Source organism: Paramormyrops kingsleyae, chromosome 20 (assembly GCF_048594095.1).
Source record: "Paramormyrops kingsleyae isolate MSU_618 chromosome 20, PKINGS_0.4, whole genome shotgun sequence".
NCBI classification, from domain to species: domain Eukaryota; kingdom Metazoa; phylum Chordata; class Actinopteri; order Osteoglossiformes; family Mormyridae; genus Paramormyrops; species Paramormyrops kingsleyae.
In genome coordinates this window covers 22881379-22899746 of record NC_132816.1, presented here as the reverse complement: position 1 = coordinate 22899746, position 18368 = coordinate 22881379, and the positions used below count along the sequence as shown (strand labels likewise).

At 48.9% G+C, this 18368-nt stretch overlaps 1 protein-coding gene across 23 annotated transcripts in view; it reads right to left on the bottom strand.

Annotated features, from left to right (window-relative positions):
* Positions 1 to 18368, bottom strand: part of LOC111837665 (actin-binding LIM protein 1-like) — a 72105-nt gene that overhangs the window by 17946 nt on the left and 35791 nt on the right. For all 23 annotated transcript variants that reach the window (XM_072703300.1, XM_072703295.1, XM_072703309.1 and 20 more), the window contains exons 3-9: positions 17703 to 17886; positions 17195 to 17304; positions 15278 to 15404; positions 14187 to 14280; positions 6128 to 6215; positions 4999 to 5057; positions 2566 to 2643 (exon numbers count right to left, since the gene is read on the bottom strand). In XM_072703300.1, coding sequence (XP_072559401.1) covers positions 2566 to 2643; positions 4999 to 5057; positions 6128 to 6215; positions 14187 to 14280; positions 15278 to 15404; positions 17195 to 17304; positions 17703 to 17886 — 740 coding nt within the window. The remainder of the gene's footprint in view (positions 1 to 2565; positions 2644 to 4998; positions 5058 to 6127; positions 6216 to 14186; positions 14281 to 15277; positions 15405 to 17194; positions 17305 to 17702; positions 17887 to 18368) is intronic.

The following is an 18368-nucleotide window of genomic DNA, read 5'->3' as shown; positions in this document are numbered from 1 at the left end:
CCCTGACTGGAGCTTCTGATGGGGCTGCAGTTAACCTGCATCATTTTATATTTTAGTGAATGTTTCTCCACATGCAGGGACAGGCATGAGGTTTCATGAACAGTGGGTGCCAGGCACCAGTCACTGTGTTACATCCAGCACTGGCCAGCGCATGCGTAGCGGGGGGTCACCCAGATTCACCCCTACGGGGCAAGTCACAGTCACTTTTTACCCCATAGAGGTGAATATGGGGTCTGTGCTGCCCCGGCAGGTGCACATATAGCTCGTCTGAGGGACACGGGAAGATACAGAAAGTGTTCGACGAGGCAAAAAGTGCAGCCCTCAGGGCCTTTGAACTCATGTTTAAAATTAAAAGAATGTCTAGAACATTCTGAGTGCATGTGCAACTAATGTATCTTCCAGGTTCCCTCTGGAAGACGCTGTGAGTGTTTAGTCTTGGATTAATGGCCCTTTTGTTTATTCTGGGAGAGAGGCAGTGTAACAGTGCCCCAGCAGAACCTACTAAACTTTCTGAGCATTAATCTCAGAGGAACACATGTGGGTGCAATTATGTCCATGTGGGCAGGATCTGCTCCTGGAGCCAGCAGCAGCTGGTCACCAGTCTCTCTGCATAGAGCTTCTGTTAGGGTTACGGTTACAAACAGAGGGTTACAAACAGAGCTTCTGTTTGTACCTCTTAGGTGTAGTAAGCAGGAAGTAAGCGAATTAGCAGACTGCCGAGATTCCGGTCTGGGATCTCACCTGCATCTTTGTTCAAAGAGGACAACAGAAGTGATTTTTAGAAAGGTGCTATAAGGACAGTGAGATGAGGATTTACGGCAGCATATCGCGTCAAGGAGACAACAAATGCAAGTCTGATAATCCCATATGGAAAATGTTTTATTATTTTATTGCAGTGGCCTTCAGTATGATTCCATAATTGTACTTAATTGTGTTAATTTCAACCATGTGGAAAAAGCTATTAAAGCCCTTTGTGCATCTGAACCATCAACGTTGTTGTTGTGCCTCAGCATCTGTGAGAAACTCCAAAGTGCTCATGATACAAGCTGTGGTGAAGGCAGATATTACAGGAGATGGGTTGTTCTACGAACCACATGTAGATCAGATGTGGTTACGGGGGGAATCAGAGCTGGCTGGAGCCAGTGTGTGGTTCTTGGGGGGTTAGTATAGGGCAGGCAGTTCCTAGGGCAGCCAGCAGGGAAGAGCTTTGTTAGACACAGAGACATATGTCATATACAGTGGTACCTCAGAACTCGAACTTAATCCGTTCAGAACTCCAGATCGAATCCTAAAAAGTTTGAGTTCTGATCGAATTTTCCCCATAAGAAGAAATGGAAAACCAAATAATTGGTTCCCAGCCCCAAAAAATGACACCGAAATATGTATTTATTTATTTTTTAGCACTTAAACACAAAATGAACTGGAGAAAACAAGAAAAGCATATACTGTACTAAACACATCTAAGCAGATTTACAAAATAGTAATTTTAAAGTAAGAAAATAAATGTATCCAAACAATGTGTAAAGTTAAAAAAAACAATGTGTCCTGCCACGATCGTCCGCTCCTTCCGCGTGCCACGCCCCCTCGTTAACCCCGTGTGGAATTCCCGTGTGATCAGCTGTTTCTGGTTGTTGTCATTAGTCCTCTGTATTTCGTCCCCGTTTCAGTTTGTCTCCCCAGTCCAGTCATTGTATTGTCCGTCTGCATTTTGCCTGCCTTACCTGTAATTAAACCCCGTATTCCCCGATACCCTGACGTCTGCGCCTTTGTCTCCATTCCGTCCCCGATCGGCACGACAATATTATTATAATTAAATGTATTAATGGTTTATTATTAATATTAAAATAATTAATAAGAAATCTTTATTTTTAAATGTATTTTATTATATAATAATAATTACTGTTACTGTCTATCGTTGTCTAAATGTATTTTTAATGTCTAAATACATGTATTCAGCTAGTGTAAACATGCACGATGCTATCACAGCGAATGCGAGGCTGAGACTGAAGTGTTACCCTTTGTCTCCGCTGAGAGACATGCCGCGTGACTCATTTACCCTCGCGTACAAGTTATCTTAGGTCGCCGTTCACGGTTTGACTTCTGAGATTCAGATCGAGTTCTAGGTCATTTTTTTTCAAACTGGTTGGTTCGACTTTTAAGAAATTCGAGTTCTAATGAGTTCAAGAACTGAGGTGCCACTGTATACTGTTTTAGAACATTACAAATGTGGAAACTAAAGAAGTTGTATTGTATATCAATGTAGGAGCTACAAAAGGTTCACCAAACATCAGTGTAAGGTGCAGACCACTGAAGGTCTGAGAAATGTCAGTGTGGACCAATGTAGGAGAAATTTCACTGCAGATGTTTGTAGGACAACAACAGTTACCAAATTAAGGGAAAACAGTGAGAATGTTATTTGTAAGCTGAGAGTTGTTCATACAAAACATAACAAATCTTTATTCAGGGATGAGTAACAGAGCAGCTGTGCATAGTGACCACAGGCGTGTGATTGGCTGAGAATAGAGAAACCGATTAGTGACTGGATGAACAGATTAAAGGACTCACATAGATGGTGTGACCCGGTGAGCCAGGAATGCTTGAACCAGGTCGGGAACAAATACTTTCGGACGAGGACCTTGTAGGCTGTAAGGAAGAGGACACAGTGTTTACAGAAGCGACGTGGCATGGCACACGCGCATATGACCAGGAGGTCAAGGTGAGCACAGCGAGACGCGACTCTAAGCGCAGCACAGGAATGGTCGACGTCCCCCCACAGCTCACAGAGGCAGCAGGCCCAACTCGGCCTTTCCTCCATGCTACTGTCATCATTCCTTACGAGGAGGCAGTCGGCAGCATATCGCTGGCATGTGCCGCAAGGCCCAGAGCAAGGCCCTTCAGGTACGATTTCACGCGTACAGCCCAATCGGCACCCTGGAGAAATCTTAGTCTGAAGCCATATCTGAAGGGCTGGGCTCTCATGCCAGAACACGGGGAGAACCGCGCGGCTTGGTGAAGCAGGCATAGAAGCAGCCAGCCCTCCTGTGAGTCACTGCATTGTAATCCAAAGACGACCACTATTGCTGGTCCCTTGACCATAATAAAACAGAATTACTTCAGAATTGAATCACTGAGGTGTACAAATTTTAATCAGTACTTTATATGGCATTGGAATAATTAACAAACAGTCCTTGAATCAAGCATGTTTTATGCTGTATGTGATGCTTCAAAGCAGGCAGACAGGTGACCAACAGGATGCACTTCTAAATAGCATCCCGGGGCTTCTGCAGCACCACCTAATGGCGGCTGTCAGAATTGCAGACACACAATAACAATGGTCAGTGCAGGCCATGTGAATTCTCAGAACAAATCTTCATTGTCTGTTGGTGGAAATGAAAAATGGAACAACATTATCGTGAAACGCATAACACTGAGTCGTCATTAATTCATTGTGGACTGGGTGAGGGGTACGTACTTCGCTTTGGCACTTAGTAAACCATTTAACAGGCCGTGCCTTTTGGCCATACTGTTCAAAGTTGCCCCTACACTCCACAAGAGGGCAGTGGCAGGTACAGGTGTCTAAGGAGCTGAGGGGCTGCAGGGCTGACCTAGACTGACCTAGACCAACCTGTAGCCTTATCAGATACTCGTGTCCGTCCCAGAGGAGCGTGGCTTCTCTGCCACACACCTTTACGTATAATCTGACTGGCCAATCAGGAGACAGGTCTAATGTCTTCTTCAGTGTACCGGCACTGCCAGATCATCTCCGGGGCAGGGTGGAGCAGAATGGGCACCATCTCCACTTCGAGGTGGTGCAGAGTGAAGCGCGAGGAGACGGCGGGGGCGCGTGTGGTGGGGTGGGCGGGATGACAATGCCATTAAACAGCCAATAGCGAGTACAGTACCTGCCTTTCTGTTTTGTGAAGGCTGCTGATTGAGGGAGGTAGCAGCTGTGAAGGAAAGGAAGAAGGTGGATATGGGAAACCTTTGGCTCTGACACTGCCCACTGGGGGGCGCCACCAAACCACAACACGGCTCATACCCGGGGTTTGGTGCCTTTCCTTGTTCAACCAGCACCCCCACAAACCCCTGTGTGTTAGACAGACCGGTCATGATGTGCGTGAGAAGCAGCAACAAGAGCCTACTGCAGTGGAAGGTCACACCAATGGAAGAGACCATGTCAGTAGAGAAGGACACTGCAACATCACTCCAATGGTGTAGATCACTGGTTACTGAAACCCTAGCTTTATAGAAGCAGACCTACGCTAACTGCTCTCCAAGTACACATAAGGAAATCACCCAGATGCCGTGTTTGGGCTTCCCCACAAACAGGCAGAGAGCATCGATCTTCTCCTGCTGCTTCCCAGTGACAGATGCAAGCCTATTTCCTGTCCACTCCAGCTGTCCTTGCACAAAGCTGAAAAGTAGTGTACTTGTCACACTACAGGATTCCTAATCCTAGATTCTGAAGGTCCATCATCAGGGAGGATTCCTTAATGGTGAAGCGTTCTGACACTGTGAACCTCCAGACCTGAAGGTAGACTCTTTCTGCAGACACTGTGGATGTCCAGAACCAGGAGGGCATGTCCTGAGAGGTGCTGCTGACCCCCTGGATCAGGGCAAACTAAGACTTTTTAAATAACAACCCTACACAGGTGTAGATCTCCCCACGGCAGGACCCCGAGGAGCGTCTGAGGCATAGGTTGGAAGACACAGCAAAAGGCTCCTTGCTTTCACTGACATGAGAGCTCCTGGTTAGCCACAGTGGCATGGAGGAGCAGGAGCAGGAGTAAATGCCAGCAGACCTCCATGCAGCGACCCTGTTGGGATCCCACCATGAGCCTGACTCTGAATTGGGGCGAAAATACATTGAGTAGGGACGCTTTGGCCTTTGACTTGGGTGGTTGGGAAAGACAACATAGAATGTGGGAACACATCTGTACGACAAGGTGACGAGAGTCAGCGCATCCCAGACTGCAGCGCCATCCAGGACACTCTTACCCTGTGCTTTTCCTCAGCTTTGGTACTGTTCTTACAGTTGGGGTGCCAAACTGTAGAGCCTGTGAAGGGAGAGTGACCCATTAATCACAGACACAGAGTGAAAGGAGAGTCACCCGTCAATCACAGACACAGAGTGAAAGGAGAGTCACCCGTCAATCACAGACACAGAGTGAATGGAGGGTTACCCGTCAATCACAGACACAGAGTGAAAGGAGAGTCACCCGTCAATCACAGACACAGAGTGAAAGGAGAGTCACCCGTCAATCACAGACACAGAGTGAATGGAGGGTTACCCGTCAATCACAGACACAGAGTGAAAGGAGAGTCACCCGTCAATCACAGACACAGAGTGAAAGGAGAGTCACCCGTCAATCACAGACACAGAGTGAAAGGAGAGTCACCCGTCAATCACAGACACAGAGTGAATGGAGGGTTACCCGTCAATCACAGACACAGAGTGAAAGGAGAGTCACCCGTCAATCACAGACACAGAGTGAAAGGAGAGTCACCCGTCAATCACAGACACAGAGTGAATGGAGGGTTACCCGTCAATCACAGACACAGAGTGAATGGAGGGTTACCCGTCAATCACAGACACAGAGTGAAAGGAGAGTCACCCGTCAATCACAGACACAGAGGGAATGGAGAGTCACCCGTCAATCACAGACACAGAGGGAATGGAGAGTCACCCGTCAATCACAGACACAGAGTGAATGGAGGGTTACCCGTCAATCACAGACACAAAGTGAATGGAGGGTCACCCATCAATCACAGACACAGTGAAAGAAGAGTCACCCATCAATTACAGACAGAGAGTAAAAGAGTCACCCATCAATCAGACACAGAGTGAAAGGAGAGTCACCCTTCAGTCATAGATAGAGACTGAAGGGAGAGTCACCCGTCAATCACAGACAGAGAGTAAAAGAGTCACCCATCAATCAGACACAGAGGGAAAGGAGAGTCACCCTTCAGTCATAGATAGAGAGTGTAAGGAATGTCACACATCGGTCACAAACATACTGTATTCAATGCCATACAGGAATGTGTTTAACCATGGAGTCCACTGTCCAGCATCATATTTCATCATGTAATCCAGCACACCGTACACAGACACAGGCTACACGCTCACCTTGGAGGTACATTTCTTCACCTTCTGTGAACATCTGGTTGCACCTGCTGCATCGTGCACAGCTGGGGTGGTAGTGTTTGTCCCCTGCCTGGAGAAGGAGGATGTAGAAGGTCACCAGAGCCAGGCAGCAAGGCAGACTAACCCTGTTCCCATACATACACACAGCGACTCATGGCCACACAGACATGAACACAAGGGCTCGATGGCCGAGAGAAAATGCTGAAGTCAGTAAACATTTATTTACTTCACAATTCATAAAGCAGATACATACAATGCTCAAAAAGTAAACTAAGTTAACTTCTGAAGGATCAAGTACACCAGAGCTCCAGGGAAACCAGGAGAGATATGTCTGGGGGGGGGGGGGGGCAGCAAAGTTCACCACAAGCCACGCCCCTGTGGTGGGAACCTCATTGTGATGCAGGAGGAGAGCAGGGCCAGCCTGGCCGACCAGAGCAGCGGCCCTGACACCCCAGGACAGACACAAGGACACTCTGAACGAGGGCTGGGGAGGGGAGTTACAGAGCTGCCCAACAGGGGCCCTGTCTCCTACTCCTTTCCTGGGGGGCTGGGGGTCCCAGACAATGCCCCCATTTTCACCTAAAGGCCAGCTTAGTTAGCTGTGTAGAAAAACTAACCTTTGTGTGAGACTCCTGACCTGAATCGGGATAACAGAACCTAGGGGGGAGCACCTGGCAGATAGATCACAACGCCATTGGAGTGGTGTGTTCCAACAGTGTCGCCAGTGTTATGGATGCTCCTGTATCACCACTGACTTCATCAGCCCCCCAACTCAGACCCAGAACCTCACATTCGCTGCAGTCATCTATTTCTCATTCTTTTTAGTTTGAACCAGATTACAGGACTGGGTGTACCAAGCATCAGGTACCAAGGACATCCATCTCCATTTTAAGGAGCATGCTTCTATATCCACACTGCAGAAATCTGCAGAAATCAGCCTCCACACCGACACTGCAGGAATCTGGAATCAGCATCCACACCCACACTGCAGAAATCCGAAATCAGCCTCCACACCCACACTGCAGGAATCAGCAGAAATCAGCCTCCATATCCATGCTGCAGCAATAAACAGCAGAAATCAGTCTCCAAACCAACATTGCAGAAATCAGCCACGCTGCAGACACTAAACACCGACACTGCAGACACTAAACACTGACACTGCAGACACTAAACATCCACACTGCAGACACTAAACATCCACACTGCAGACACTAAACACCCATGCTGCAGACACACTGCTATTTTCTCTACTATAGCTGTGGAACTGGGCCTTTATAGAAACCTTTCCAGATTCAGTCACTCTCAGAAATAACAACTGTACCAATAAAAGCCAGTGTTTTTTGGGTTTCCATGGAGTCTTTCGGATGTTGAGTTTTATTTTGCCTGGGCCTCCCGAAAGCAGGACAGAAGAATGTGTCTGGAAGTGATTGTGAACGAGGAGATGCAGACAGGCAGGCTGTCTTGTGGGAGCTTGGAAACCTCACAGCCTGCGTCAGAGGCCTCTGCACCACTGGCTCGTTCTTTCTTCTCATCGTCCTGGAGCTGGTGACCTCATAGGCAACATGAGCAGAGTATAATAAACTGAAATGGCGGCCCAGCACCTCCTTCCTGTGGGAGGTGTGATCACTGCCTCCTACCCTCCTTACATCTGCAACACATGGCTCCTTCCAGTCAGACTGCAGTCTGCCCCTCCCATCCGTGCTGTCTCTCTGTACCTGAGGCTATTCATATTGGCTGTTCTCAGGTTTGGCTCCACCCACAAGTTCTGAGGCCTCACCCTGCGTTAGCCTCAGAACTCTTAGTAACAAAACAGAAAGCACCACCATCTCAGGTCTACAAGTTCCAAGAGAATTACAGCACAAAAAAACAGGAGCAGAGCAAAAGAAACACTGAGTAAAAACAGCAGGAAAATCTACCCAGGAGACGGGGGTCTTCAACGAGAGACAGGCAGAATAAGTGGCAGTTTTTGAGGCAGTGTGTCAAAGGCAGTATCAATATCAGTGTTAGTCAGTGTAAGTGTCAAAGGCAATGTAATTATCAGTTTTAGAGGCAGAATAGTGTTAATTTTAGGGGCAGAACAGATGTCAGATTTAGAAACAGTGTCAGTGTTAGAGACAGAGTAAGTGTTGATGTTTGAGGCTGCATGTGAGAGGCAGTGTCAGTGTCAGTGTTAGTCAGTGTAAGTGTCAAAGGCAATGCAATTATCAGTTTTAGAGGCAGAATAGTGTTAATTTTAGGGGCAGAATAGATGTCAGATTTAGAAACAGAGTGTCAGTGTTAGAGACAGAGTAAGTGTTGATGTTTGAGGCTGCATGTGAGAGGCAGTGTCAGTGTCAGTGTTAGAGGCATTCACTGTGTCGGCGCTAGTGTGTCTGCATGATACCTGTCCACCTAGAGCCCACTGAGCTCTCTGCTAAATACCTCCCCTGTTCACTTGACTAATGTACCATGCAAACAGCGTAAGTTAGCCTGGTTTTTGGTATCTGGCTTTAAACACTATGTGCAGCACCGAAGCTTTCGTGCATCTGTGCCTCCACACACTGCAAAACATTTCAGCTAAAATACAAGAAATAAACACTGAATTTGGGGAGAAAATGACTGAATGTCAGTGAAATGATCTGTCCATGCAGTAAGTTATTTTTACTTGACAAGAATTCTTAAAATACGTATAAGTATGTATAATACGTGTAAGTACCATAAGTAGAAAAATGCACCTTTTAAGATCAAGTGACTTGATATCAGGCTTGATACAGCAGAGTAATAAGTGAGAATAAACTGAACATAAGTGAAAACATCCAAAAACATCCATTCAGTCACATAGTCACACACCTACAGACCATGGGGGGACCGGAGGACCTGCAGCAAACTCCTCAACATGAGGAGAACATGCAAGAACATGAATCTCCACACGTGGAACCCTGACCCTGAAACAGACTTGAACTCAGGTCCCAGAAGTGTGTGTATAAGTTGTACATTGATTGTTAATGTTTTTTATCATTAGTTAGGTAGGTAGATAAGTTTAAAAAGGCAGTCATCTGGAACGGATTCAATTCATTTACATTATTTCTTATGGGGAAATTCGACTTGGATTTCAACCAAATTGCAACTCGACCAGCCTTCTGGAATGAATTAAGTTTGTGTTCCAAGGTACTATTGTAATTTTAAAAACAAGAAAATGAATGTTATATTTCCAGATTTAAGATTTCAAATCTTGGCAAGGACAGATGATTTGCAGTGCACAAGTTTCATTTGGCAACTGAGCTGAATATTTTTGTAAATGGGTACCATTTGTGATTATTAAATGTTTAATTGTTTTGTCTCTTTGTACTGCTGCTTTTGAACAGATATAACTGTGCATTCATATTTTAACAGCTTCTGTTTGCACTGTGGGCCAATTTTGCTGAACAGGGACAATCTTTGTGAATGATGAAACCCAAGTAGATATTGCTTCTGTCCTGCACAGCTGGATGTTTTGGGTGTTTCAACTGAGAGACTAAAGCTCCAGGGATTTCCTCCTCCTCTAAGTGAAGCAATGTATTAGCTGGGCCTGTTAGTGAGACCGTAAGGCTGCTCCACTGGTCACCACACAGACCTCAGGCAGGGCCTGTTAGTGAGACCGTAAGGCTGCACCACTGGTCACCACACAGACCTCAGGCAGGGCCTGTTAGTGAGACCGTAAGGCTGCTCCGCTGGTCACCACGCAGACCTCAGGCTGGGCCTGTTAGTGAGACCGTAAGGCTGCACCGCTGGTCACCACGCAGACCTCAGGCTGGGCCTGTTAGTGAGACCGTAAGGCTGCACCGCTGGTCACCACGCAGACCTCAGGCTGGGCCTGTTAGTGAGATCGTAAGGCTGCACCGCTGGTCACCACGCAGACCTCAGGCTGGGCCTGTTAGTGAGACCGTAAGGCTGCACCGCTGGTCACCACGCAGACCTCAGGCTGGGCCTGTTAGTGAGACCGTAAGGCTGCACCGCTGGTCACCACGCAGACCTCAGGCAGGGCCTGTTAGTGAGACCGTAAGGCTGCACCGCTGGTCACCACGCAGACCTCAGGCTGGGCCTGTTAGTGAGACCGTAAGGCTGCACCGCTGGTCACCACGCAGACCTCAGGCTGGGCCTGTTAGTGAGACCGTAAGGCTGCACCGCTGGTCACCACGCAGACCTCAGGCTGGGCCTGTTAGTGAGACCGTAAGGCTGCACCGCTGGTCACCACGCAGACCTCAGGCTGGGCCTGTTAGTGAGACCGTAAGGCTGCACCGCTGGTCACCACGCAGACCTCAGGCTGGGCCTGTTAGTGAGACCGTAAGGCTGCACCGCTGGTCACCACGCAGACCTCAGGCTGGGCCTGTTAGTGAGACCGTAAGGCTGCACCGCTGGTCACCACGCAGACCTCAGGCTGGGCCTGTTAGTGAGACCGTAAGGCTGCACCGCTGGTCACCACGCAGACCTCAGGCTGGGCCTGTTAGTGAGACCGTAAGGCTGCACCGCTGGTCACCACGCAGACCTCAGGCTGGGCCTGTTAGTGAGACCGTAAGGCTGCACCGCTGGTCACCACGCAGACCTCAGGCTGGGCCTGTTAGTGAGACCGTAAGGCTGCACCGCTACAGTTTTTCACACTTGTCACAGACAGCAGAGTGAGAGAAAAACCTGGCCAGATGCCCCATCATGTCAGTATTTCCCAGTTGACACTGAACTGTTCAGCTGCAAACAAAACAAGTCTGTCATCTGAGACCAGAGTGTGGGTTAAAGGTCGGGCATCTTTGAAAGGCATTAAGAATTCCACAGCTCCTAATGAAGTATGACTTACTGCAGCAGCAATGCAAGACTCTGCATCGATCTGAGCTTGACCAGATGACCCGTGTTTCCAGGGAAACCAGCTCTTTCCATGTCAACAAACATTTTTGAAGAGCAAGTTTCTGCTGGATGACCATGAGAGAATGCAAGGTCTTGTGAATCAGAGTGAGGGGGTTAGGCTTTAAAGCGCCATGTAAGGCGAGTTGAGAAGGGTCTCCTCAAACACAAGAGAAGCATGCTGGGTGATGACCCTCATGCTCTCCGTGTTCCAACACCACATTGGAGTCAGGCTGATGGCCTTTCTGGGAGCATTACAGCTGGTGCTGATGCTGTGATGGAGGGACTGGATGTGTGGATGGGGTGGGGGGCAGCTTAGGATGACGGCTCCTAGATACTTAGCAGGTGATTGACAAAAGGAACAGTCCAAACTCAAACTGGATCGCGTGGGGTTCCTCCACTAAATCACTTAGAGCTGGGAGCTAAATCAGGTCTGTGGGCACAAAGCACTGCCTCAGTGACCGGATAGTAAGGTGAGTAAAAGGTTTTACATCAGAACAGGAGCGCACCCAGAAGGAAGGTAAAGAAACAATTATTTAATGCTACAAAAGGGCACCCCCTGGAGGCTTGCACACTGCCTGACCAAACAGACGGAGCCAGGGAAGAAAAGGACCAGGAGGAAGAAGGAGGTGCACTGCACTTCAAACAGAGGGCAGCAGGGAAGGAAAGGACCAGGAGGAAGAAGGAGGTGCACTGCACTGCAAAGAGAGGGCGTCAGGGAAGGAAAAGACCAAAAGGAAGAAGGAGGTGCACTGCACTCCAAACACAGGGAGGCAGGGAGGGAAAGGACCAGGAGGAAGAAGGAGGTTCACTGCACTTCAAACAGAGGGTGGCAGGGAGGAAAAGGACCAGGAGGAAGAAGGAGATGCACTGCACTTCAAACAGAGGGGGGCAGGGAAGGAAAGGACCCGGAGGAAGAAGGAGGTGCACTGCACCCGTGTGACACAGCCGTGGCTAGACACCCACATGCAGGAGGTGTCATACGCTACTGAACATCCCACAGTGCTGCTGGTCCAAATCAGATAGCCATCTCACTCATATCAGGAGCAGTGGAGCGCACTTTCATGTAAATTACTGTGCTGGAGTCATCAAAGATGTGCAACACTTTGTCTATCACACACACACACACGCGCGCGCACACACACACACACACACACACACTCAAGCACCACCTGCAGGAACAATCAAATAGGGCCAAAACTAATACCAGCAAACACATACATACAGCCAAGCAAACAAACACACACATGTGTAGACATACATACTGAAATACCACCTACAAGAACATGCAGTGTGACCCAAAACATCCACATACTGCACTCCAGCAAAGCCTTACCGTCAGCAGCTGGTTTTGCATATGTGTGAACTTGCTTGCAGTTGGTTCCCTTACTGGTTTGACTGGTCAGAGCCTAGTTCTCCCACTTGCTCTGCTTCTAACCCTTCCTACAGCCTGGTTCAGTGGCCCAGCCCTCTTCTCATCACAATCCACCACCAACGTTTCCACTACTCCCTCTCATACGCTTGCTTTCTCCTCCCCCCTCCCCCATTCCCCACATTAAGCCATCTCTTACTGCACCGGCAGCTCTCCGCTCCTTCACCACCCAGCCAATCAGAACATTGTTGTGTTGTGGGGGTGTGTCCCTTTGTCAGCACTGGGAGGGGCCAACATTTGCACTCTTAAGACTTCAGTGTGCAGCAGTCAGAGCTGAGCCCTCACTTTAGGTGTGCAGGCTTTGGTATCTGAGTAAGGAGACAGGGGTGCAGGCCCATACTCTCTTGTGTTTGATATCTACAATTCAGAAAACATCCTTATGCCAGTCTGTTCACCTTAGCCAGATGTTTTACCGGCCCAAACATCCTGACACCACAGAGATGCATTTTAGCCAAGCAATAGGCACACTGTCCAAAAAAACGCACACAACCACAGTCTCTCAGTACATACACATCTGCCATCTCTCAGTACATACACACCTGCCGTCTCTCAGTACATACACACCTGCCGTCTCTCAGTACATACACACCTGCCGTCTCTCAGTACATACACACCTGCCGTCTCTCAGTACATACACACCTGCCGTCTCTCAGTACATACACACCTGCCGTCTCTCAGTACATACACACCTGCCGTCTCTCAGTACATACACACCTGCCGTCTCTCAGTACATACACACCTGCCGTCTCTCAGTACATACACACCTGCCGTGTCTCAGTACATACACACCTGCCGTCTCTCAGTACATACACACCTGCCGTGTCTCAGTACATACACACCTGCCGTCTCTCAGTACATACACACCTGCCGTCTCTCAGTACATACACACCTGCCGTCTCTCAGTACATACACACCTGCCGTCTCTCAGTACATACACACCTGCCGTCTCTCAGTACATACACACCTGCCGTGTCTCAGTACATACACACCTGCCGTCTCTCAGTACATACACACCTGCCGTGTCTCAGTACATACACACCTGCCGTCTCTCAGTACATACACACCTGCCGTCTCTCAGTACATACACACCTGCCGTCTCTCAGTACATACACACCTGCCGTCTCTCAGTACATACACACCTGCCGTCTCTCAGTACATACACACCTGCCGTGTCTCAGTACATACACACCTGCCGTCTCTCAGTACATACACACCTGCCGTCTCTCAGTACATACACACCTGCCGTGTCTCAGTACATTCACACCTGCCGTCTCTCAGTATATACACACCTGCCGTCTCTCAGTACATTCACACCTGCCGTCTCTCAGTACATACACACCTGCCGTCTCTCAGTACATACACACCTGCCGTCTCTCAGTACATACACACCTGCCGTCTCTCAGTACATACACACCTGCCGTCTCTCAGTACATACACACCTGCCGTCTCTCAGTACATACACACCTGCCGTCTCTCAGTACATACACACCTGCCGTCTCTCAGTACATACACACCTGCCGTCTCTCAGTACATACACACCTGCCGTCTCTCAGTACATACACACCTGCCGTCTCTCAGTACATACACACCTGCCGTCTCTCAGTACATACACACCTGCCGTGTCTCAGTACATTCACACCTGCCGTCTCTCAGTATATACACAGTACAAAATGCTGTTACCAAACACACAGCCACTGATATGAATACTGAATTGTAAATATAGTACAGATATGGTCCACAGAACTGCAGAGAGCTCACCTCCAGCACCTTCCCCGTGATGAACTGGTGACATGCTTCACACTGCACCCCAAAGTGGATCTGATAGTCCCTCTCACAGTAGGGCATCCCGTCCCTGCAAAATATCAGTGACGTGAGGGAGAGAGGAGGACAGGGAAGGAGTTTGAGAAATGGGGAATACAGGAAGATGGATGACAGAGAGGGATTTAAGAGAATGGGGAAGACAAAGGACAGGAAGATGGAGGATAGAAAGGGATTTAGGAGAATGGGGAAGACAGAGGACAGGAAGATGGAGAATAGAGAGGGATTTAGGAGAATGGGGAAGACAGAGGACAGGAAGATGGAGAATAGAGAGGAATTTAGGAGAATGGGGAACACAGAGGACAGGAAGATGGAGAATAGAGAGGGATTTAGGAGAATGGGGAAGACAGGACAGGAAGATGGAGAATAGAGAGGAATTTAGGAGAATGGGGAAGACAGAGTACAGGAAGATTGAGGATAGAGAGGGATTTAGGAGAATGGGGAAGACAGAGGACAGGAAGATGGAGAATAGAGAGGAATTTAGGAGAATGGGGAAGACAAAGGACAGGAAGATGGAGGATAGAGAGGAATTTAGGAGAATGGGGAAGACAGAAGACAGGAAGATTGAGGATAGAGAGGGATTTAGGAGAATGGGGAAGACAGAGGACAGGAAGATGGAGAATAGAGAGGAATTTAGGAGAATGGGGAAGACAGAGGACAGGAAGATGGAGGATAGAGAGGAATTTAGGAGAATGGGGAAGACAGAGGACAGGAAGATGGAGGATAGAGAGGAATTTAGGAGAATGGGGAAGACAGAGGACAGGAAGATTGAGGATAGAGAGGGATTTAGGAGAATGGGGAAGACAGAGGACAGGAAGATGGAGGATAGAGACAGCTTTCACTAATCACAGTAAAAGGTACCATAGCACTGCCCCCCCACAGAACTTGCATGTGTGCATATGAAGAACTGCGGATTTACACCACCCTCAGTACCTTGTGCATATAGTGAGTATATATAGCAATACTCACTTGCTGATGTACTCTCCACTCAGTACCTTGTGCATACAGTGAGTATATATAGCAATACTCACTTGCTGATGTACTCTCCACTCAGCACCTTGTTGCAGGCTTTACACTTGAAGCAGCCCAGGTGCCATTGCCTGTCGAGGGCCAGCAGGGCCTGACCATTCTTAATGTCCCTTCCACATCCGGCACAGCCTGTGCACACACACAGGGCAGTTATTCACATTTACATATTCAAATCACATATTCCAATATTCACATACACTCACAACACATTTTACATCAATCACCGATTGCAAGCAACCTTCAGATTTCAAATGAAGACTTGACCACTAGGTGGCAGCAGAGGCCAAGAATCTGACAATCACTCTTGGGGTTTCTGCTTTGTTAGCCTTGCTAAATCCCTGCATGAATATACTGATAGCGGATAGAAAACAGCGTTCAGTGAGTGATGAGTCATAAATATGAGTCACAGTTTGCCATCCACACAGAAGCATGAAGGAAAGGAAAGCAGGTCATGGGCGAGGGGTGATAATGGACACTGACCTGGTTGGGGGGGGTACCTCAATGTGTCTGAGTGCGTGAGTTGGAGTACAAGGTAAGCAGGTGGGCCTGTAGCAGGCATGTGAGTGTGTGAGAGGATGAAAAACAACCAGACGAGAGTGCCCTGTCTGCACCAACTGTCTGTATCAGACTGTATCGGATAGAGGACACCTCACAGACACCCAGATATGCAAAATGTCCTTTGCAACACCTGTTCCAGACTGTTCCATGGTACCATGGCAACAGGGAGAGACTGCAGACGGTGTCCTTGTCTGGGTCTCTAGGCATGCTGTGCCGGAGATACTCAGGTAGCCTGAAGCTTTAGGATTGTGAGAGCTTGAGTGATTTCACAGCACGTGTATCTACTGGGTAGGTAGAAATGTACATGATACAGATGCAGAAGACAGACACTGGGACTGGGAGGAGACTGTCAAAGATAATGGGCAGGGATGGACGCTGGAACTGGGTGGAGATTGACCTTGATAATGGGCAGAGATGAACACTGGAACTGGGTGGAGATTCACCTTGATAATGGGCAGAGATGGACACTGTTGTTGTGTGGAAATTGACCTCAATAATGTCTGAGACAGACATTGAAACTGGGTGGAGACTGGCCCTGATCATCGGCAGAGACAGACACTGCTGTTGGGTGGACACTGAGGGTAGGGTAGATTAACCCTGCTTTGGAGAAAGAACAACTTTTGCCGGGACTGTGTGACTATGCTCTCTGGTCTTCGCTTGTATGTCACTTTGGAAAAGTCTCTGCTAAATAAATAAAAGTAAGTAAAGGAGATGGACGGAGCACCCAGAACTATGTGCCATTAATCCCAGACAAAGAGCCTTCTTCCTACTGCGGGGCCGAGTATTGGGAGGCCCAGCAGCCCATGACCAAGAGGCTCACCTGAGCCTCTCAGAGGCCACCGGCGAGGAGGGCTGGGCACGGTGTTGTAGCGTGATGACAGACAGTTTCCTATGCTGTCAGAATATGGCATTGCTCAGCAGCAAGAGGCACAAAGGTGGTCTTTGAGCGCAGCAGAAGTGGCTGATAGGAGCCAGGAGGCTGCACAAAGCCCCTTTCTTCGCATCCAACACTACAGAAGACTAATACGACGTATGAGAGTTTAGGAGGTGTCTTACATCCAGAGTGAGAGAGCATGGTGATGCCTCAGTGAGGCTGGCCTGTGCTCCTTCCCCTCTTCTCTGCAGGAGCAATGTCCTGCAGAAGGTGTCAAGGCGGGAATGTGACGTCCTCAGCTGAGGCTCACCTCAGTCTTGCATAAGCCAAACATCTTAGCCTAGACACAGCACCATTTTTTTGTTTATACATGTCAAGAAGTCCTGCTGTGTGAAAGTGTGCATAGCTGTGAGTTCTGTGCACGGGGGTGTGGAGCCAAGTGCGGCCCTGTGACATCTAGGTGCGTGGAAGTGCAGCTGGCACTCACTGCTGGAGCCGCAGATGTCCCTTGGCGTGGGCGACACGGGTTCGACGCAGCGCTGACACAAGCAGTCTTTCCCGTTGAAGGTGACTCGGTCCCCAGCAGGAAACGGGCGCCTGGGACACAGAAAAACATGGGCTTCAGGCTCTGAAGGACCACATGACCTGAGCAAGAGGACCACATGACCTGAGTAAAGCAGGCTCCATTATTGCGCATTAAAGTATTGGAAGTCTGCCTGGAATATGAAAACTTGTGATGCTTTGCAAAGTCTTGACCCCCCGACCCTGAGGGAAGTCTGTGTTGGGCTGTGCAGGACCCCCAGACCCAGAGGGAAGTCTGTGTTGGGCTGTTTAGGGCCCCCAACCCTGAGGAATGTCTGTGCTGGGCTGTGCAGGACCCCCTGACCCTGAGGGAAGGCTATGTTGGGCTGTGCAGGACCCCCCAACCATGAGGGAAGTCTGTGTTCGGCTGTGCAGGACCCCTGAGCTGGCCACTTCAGGTAAAAAGATCTTACTTGCACAGGGTGCAAACGAAGCAGGCGGGGTGGTAGGTCTTGCCCAATGCAGTGACCACCTCACCCTCCACAAAGTCCCCACAGCCATTGCAGCGGGTCCCGTGCATGCGCTGGTAGTCCAGGGTGCAGAGATAATCCCCGTTCTTCATGAAGAAGCCGCCCTGGGCCAAATCGCAGCCACACACTGCAGGAGAGTGGTCAGAGAGGTCAGGTGGCAGATCACTGAAATGCAGCATATCACTCATACACAACTGATCACGGAAACAGAGAAGATCACTCACACACAGTAGATTACTCACACACAGCAGATCACTCACACACAGCAGATGACTGCTCCACAGTGCCATTCAGTTCCCTGACAACTTCTAATTAGTATGTGTGTGTGTTTTTTTTCTAAGGCGAGGGGGGGCGCTCAGGTGTAATCCTATCAGGTGTGGTCCTTCATCAACCATTGCAGGCCATCAGGGTTTTGTGACTATAAGACATAAATGAGAGACCTACATATATCTGAATGAGCCAAAGGTCACGCTCTGGGCCTAGAGGTCACGCCCTGGAGATGACGCCAGACAGCACCAGCACTGAATGCTCCAGAATGAATGGCACAGGGGGGTCAGGAGGTGTTTATAAATACCCGCCTAGATGGGAACATGCATAATGTAACACAGA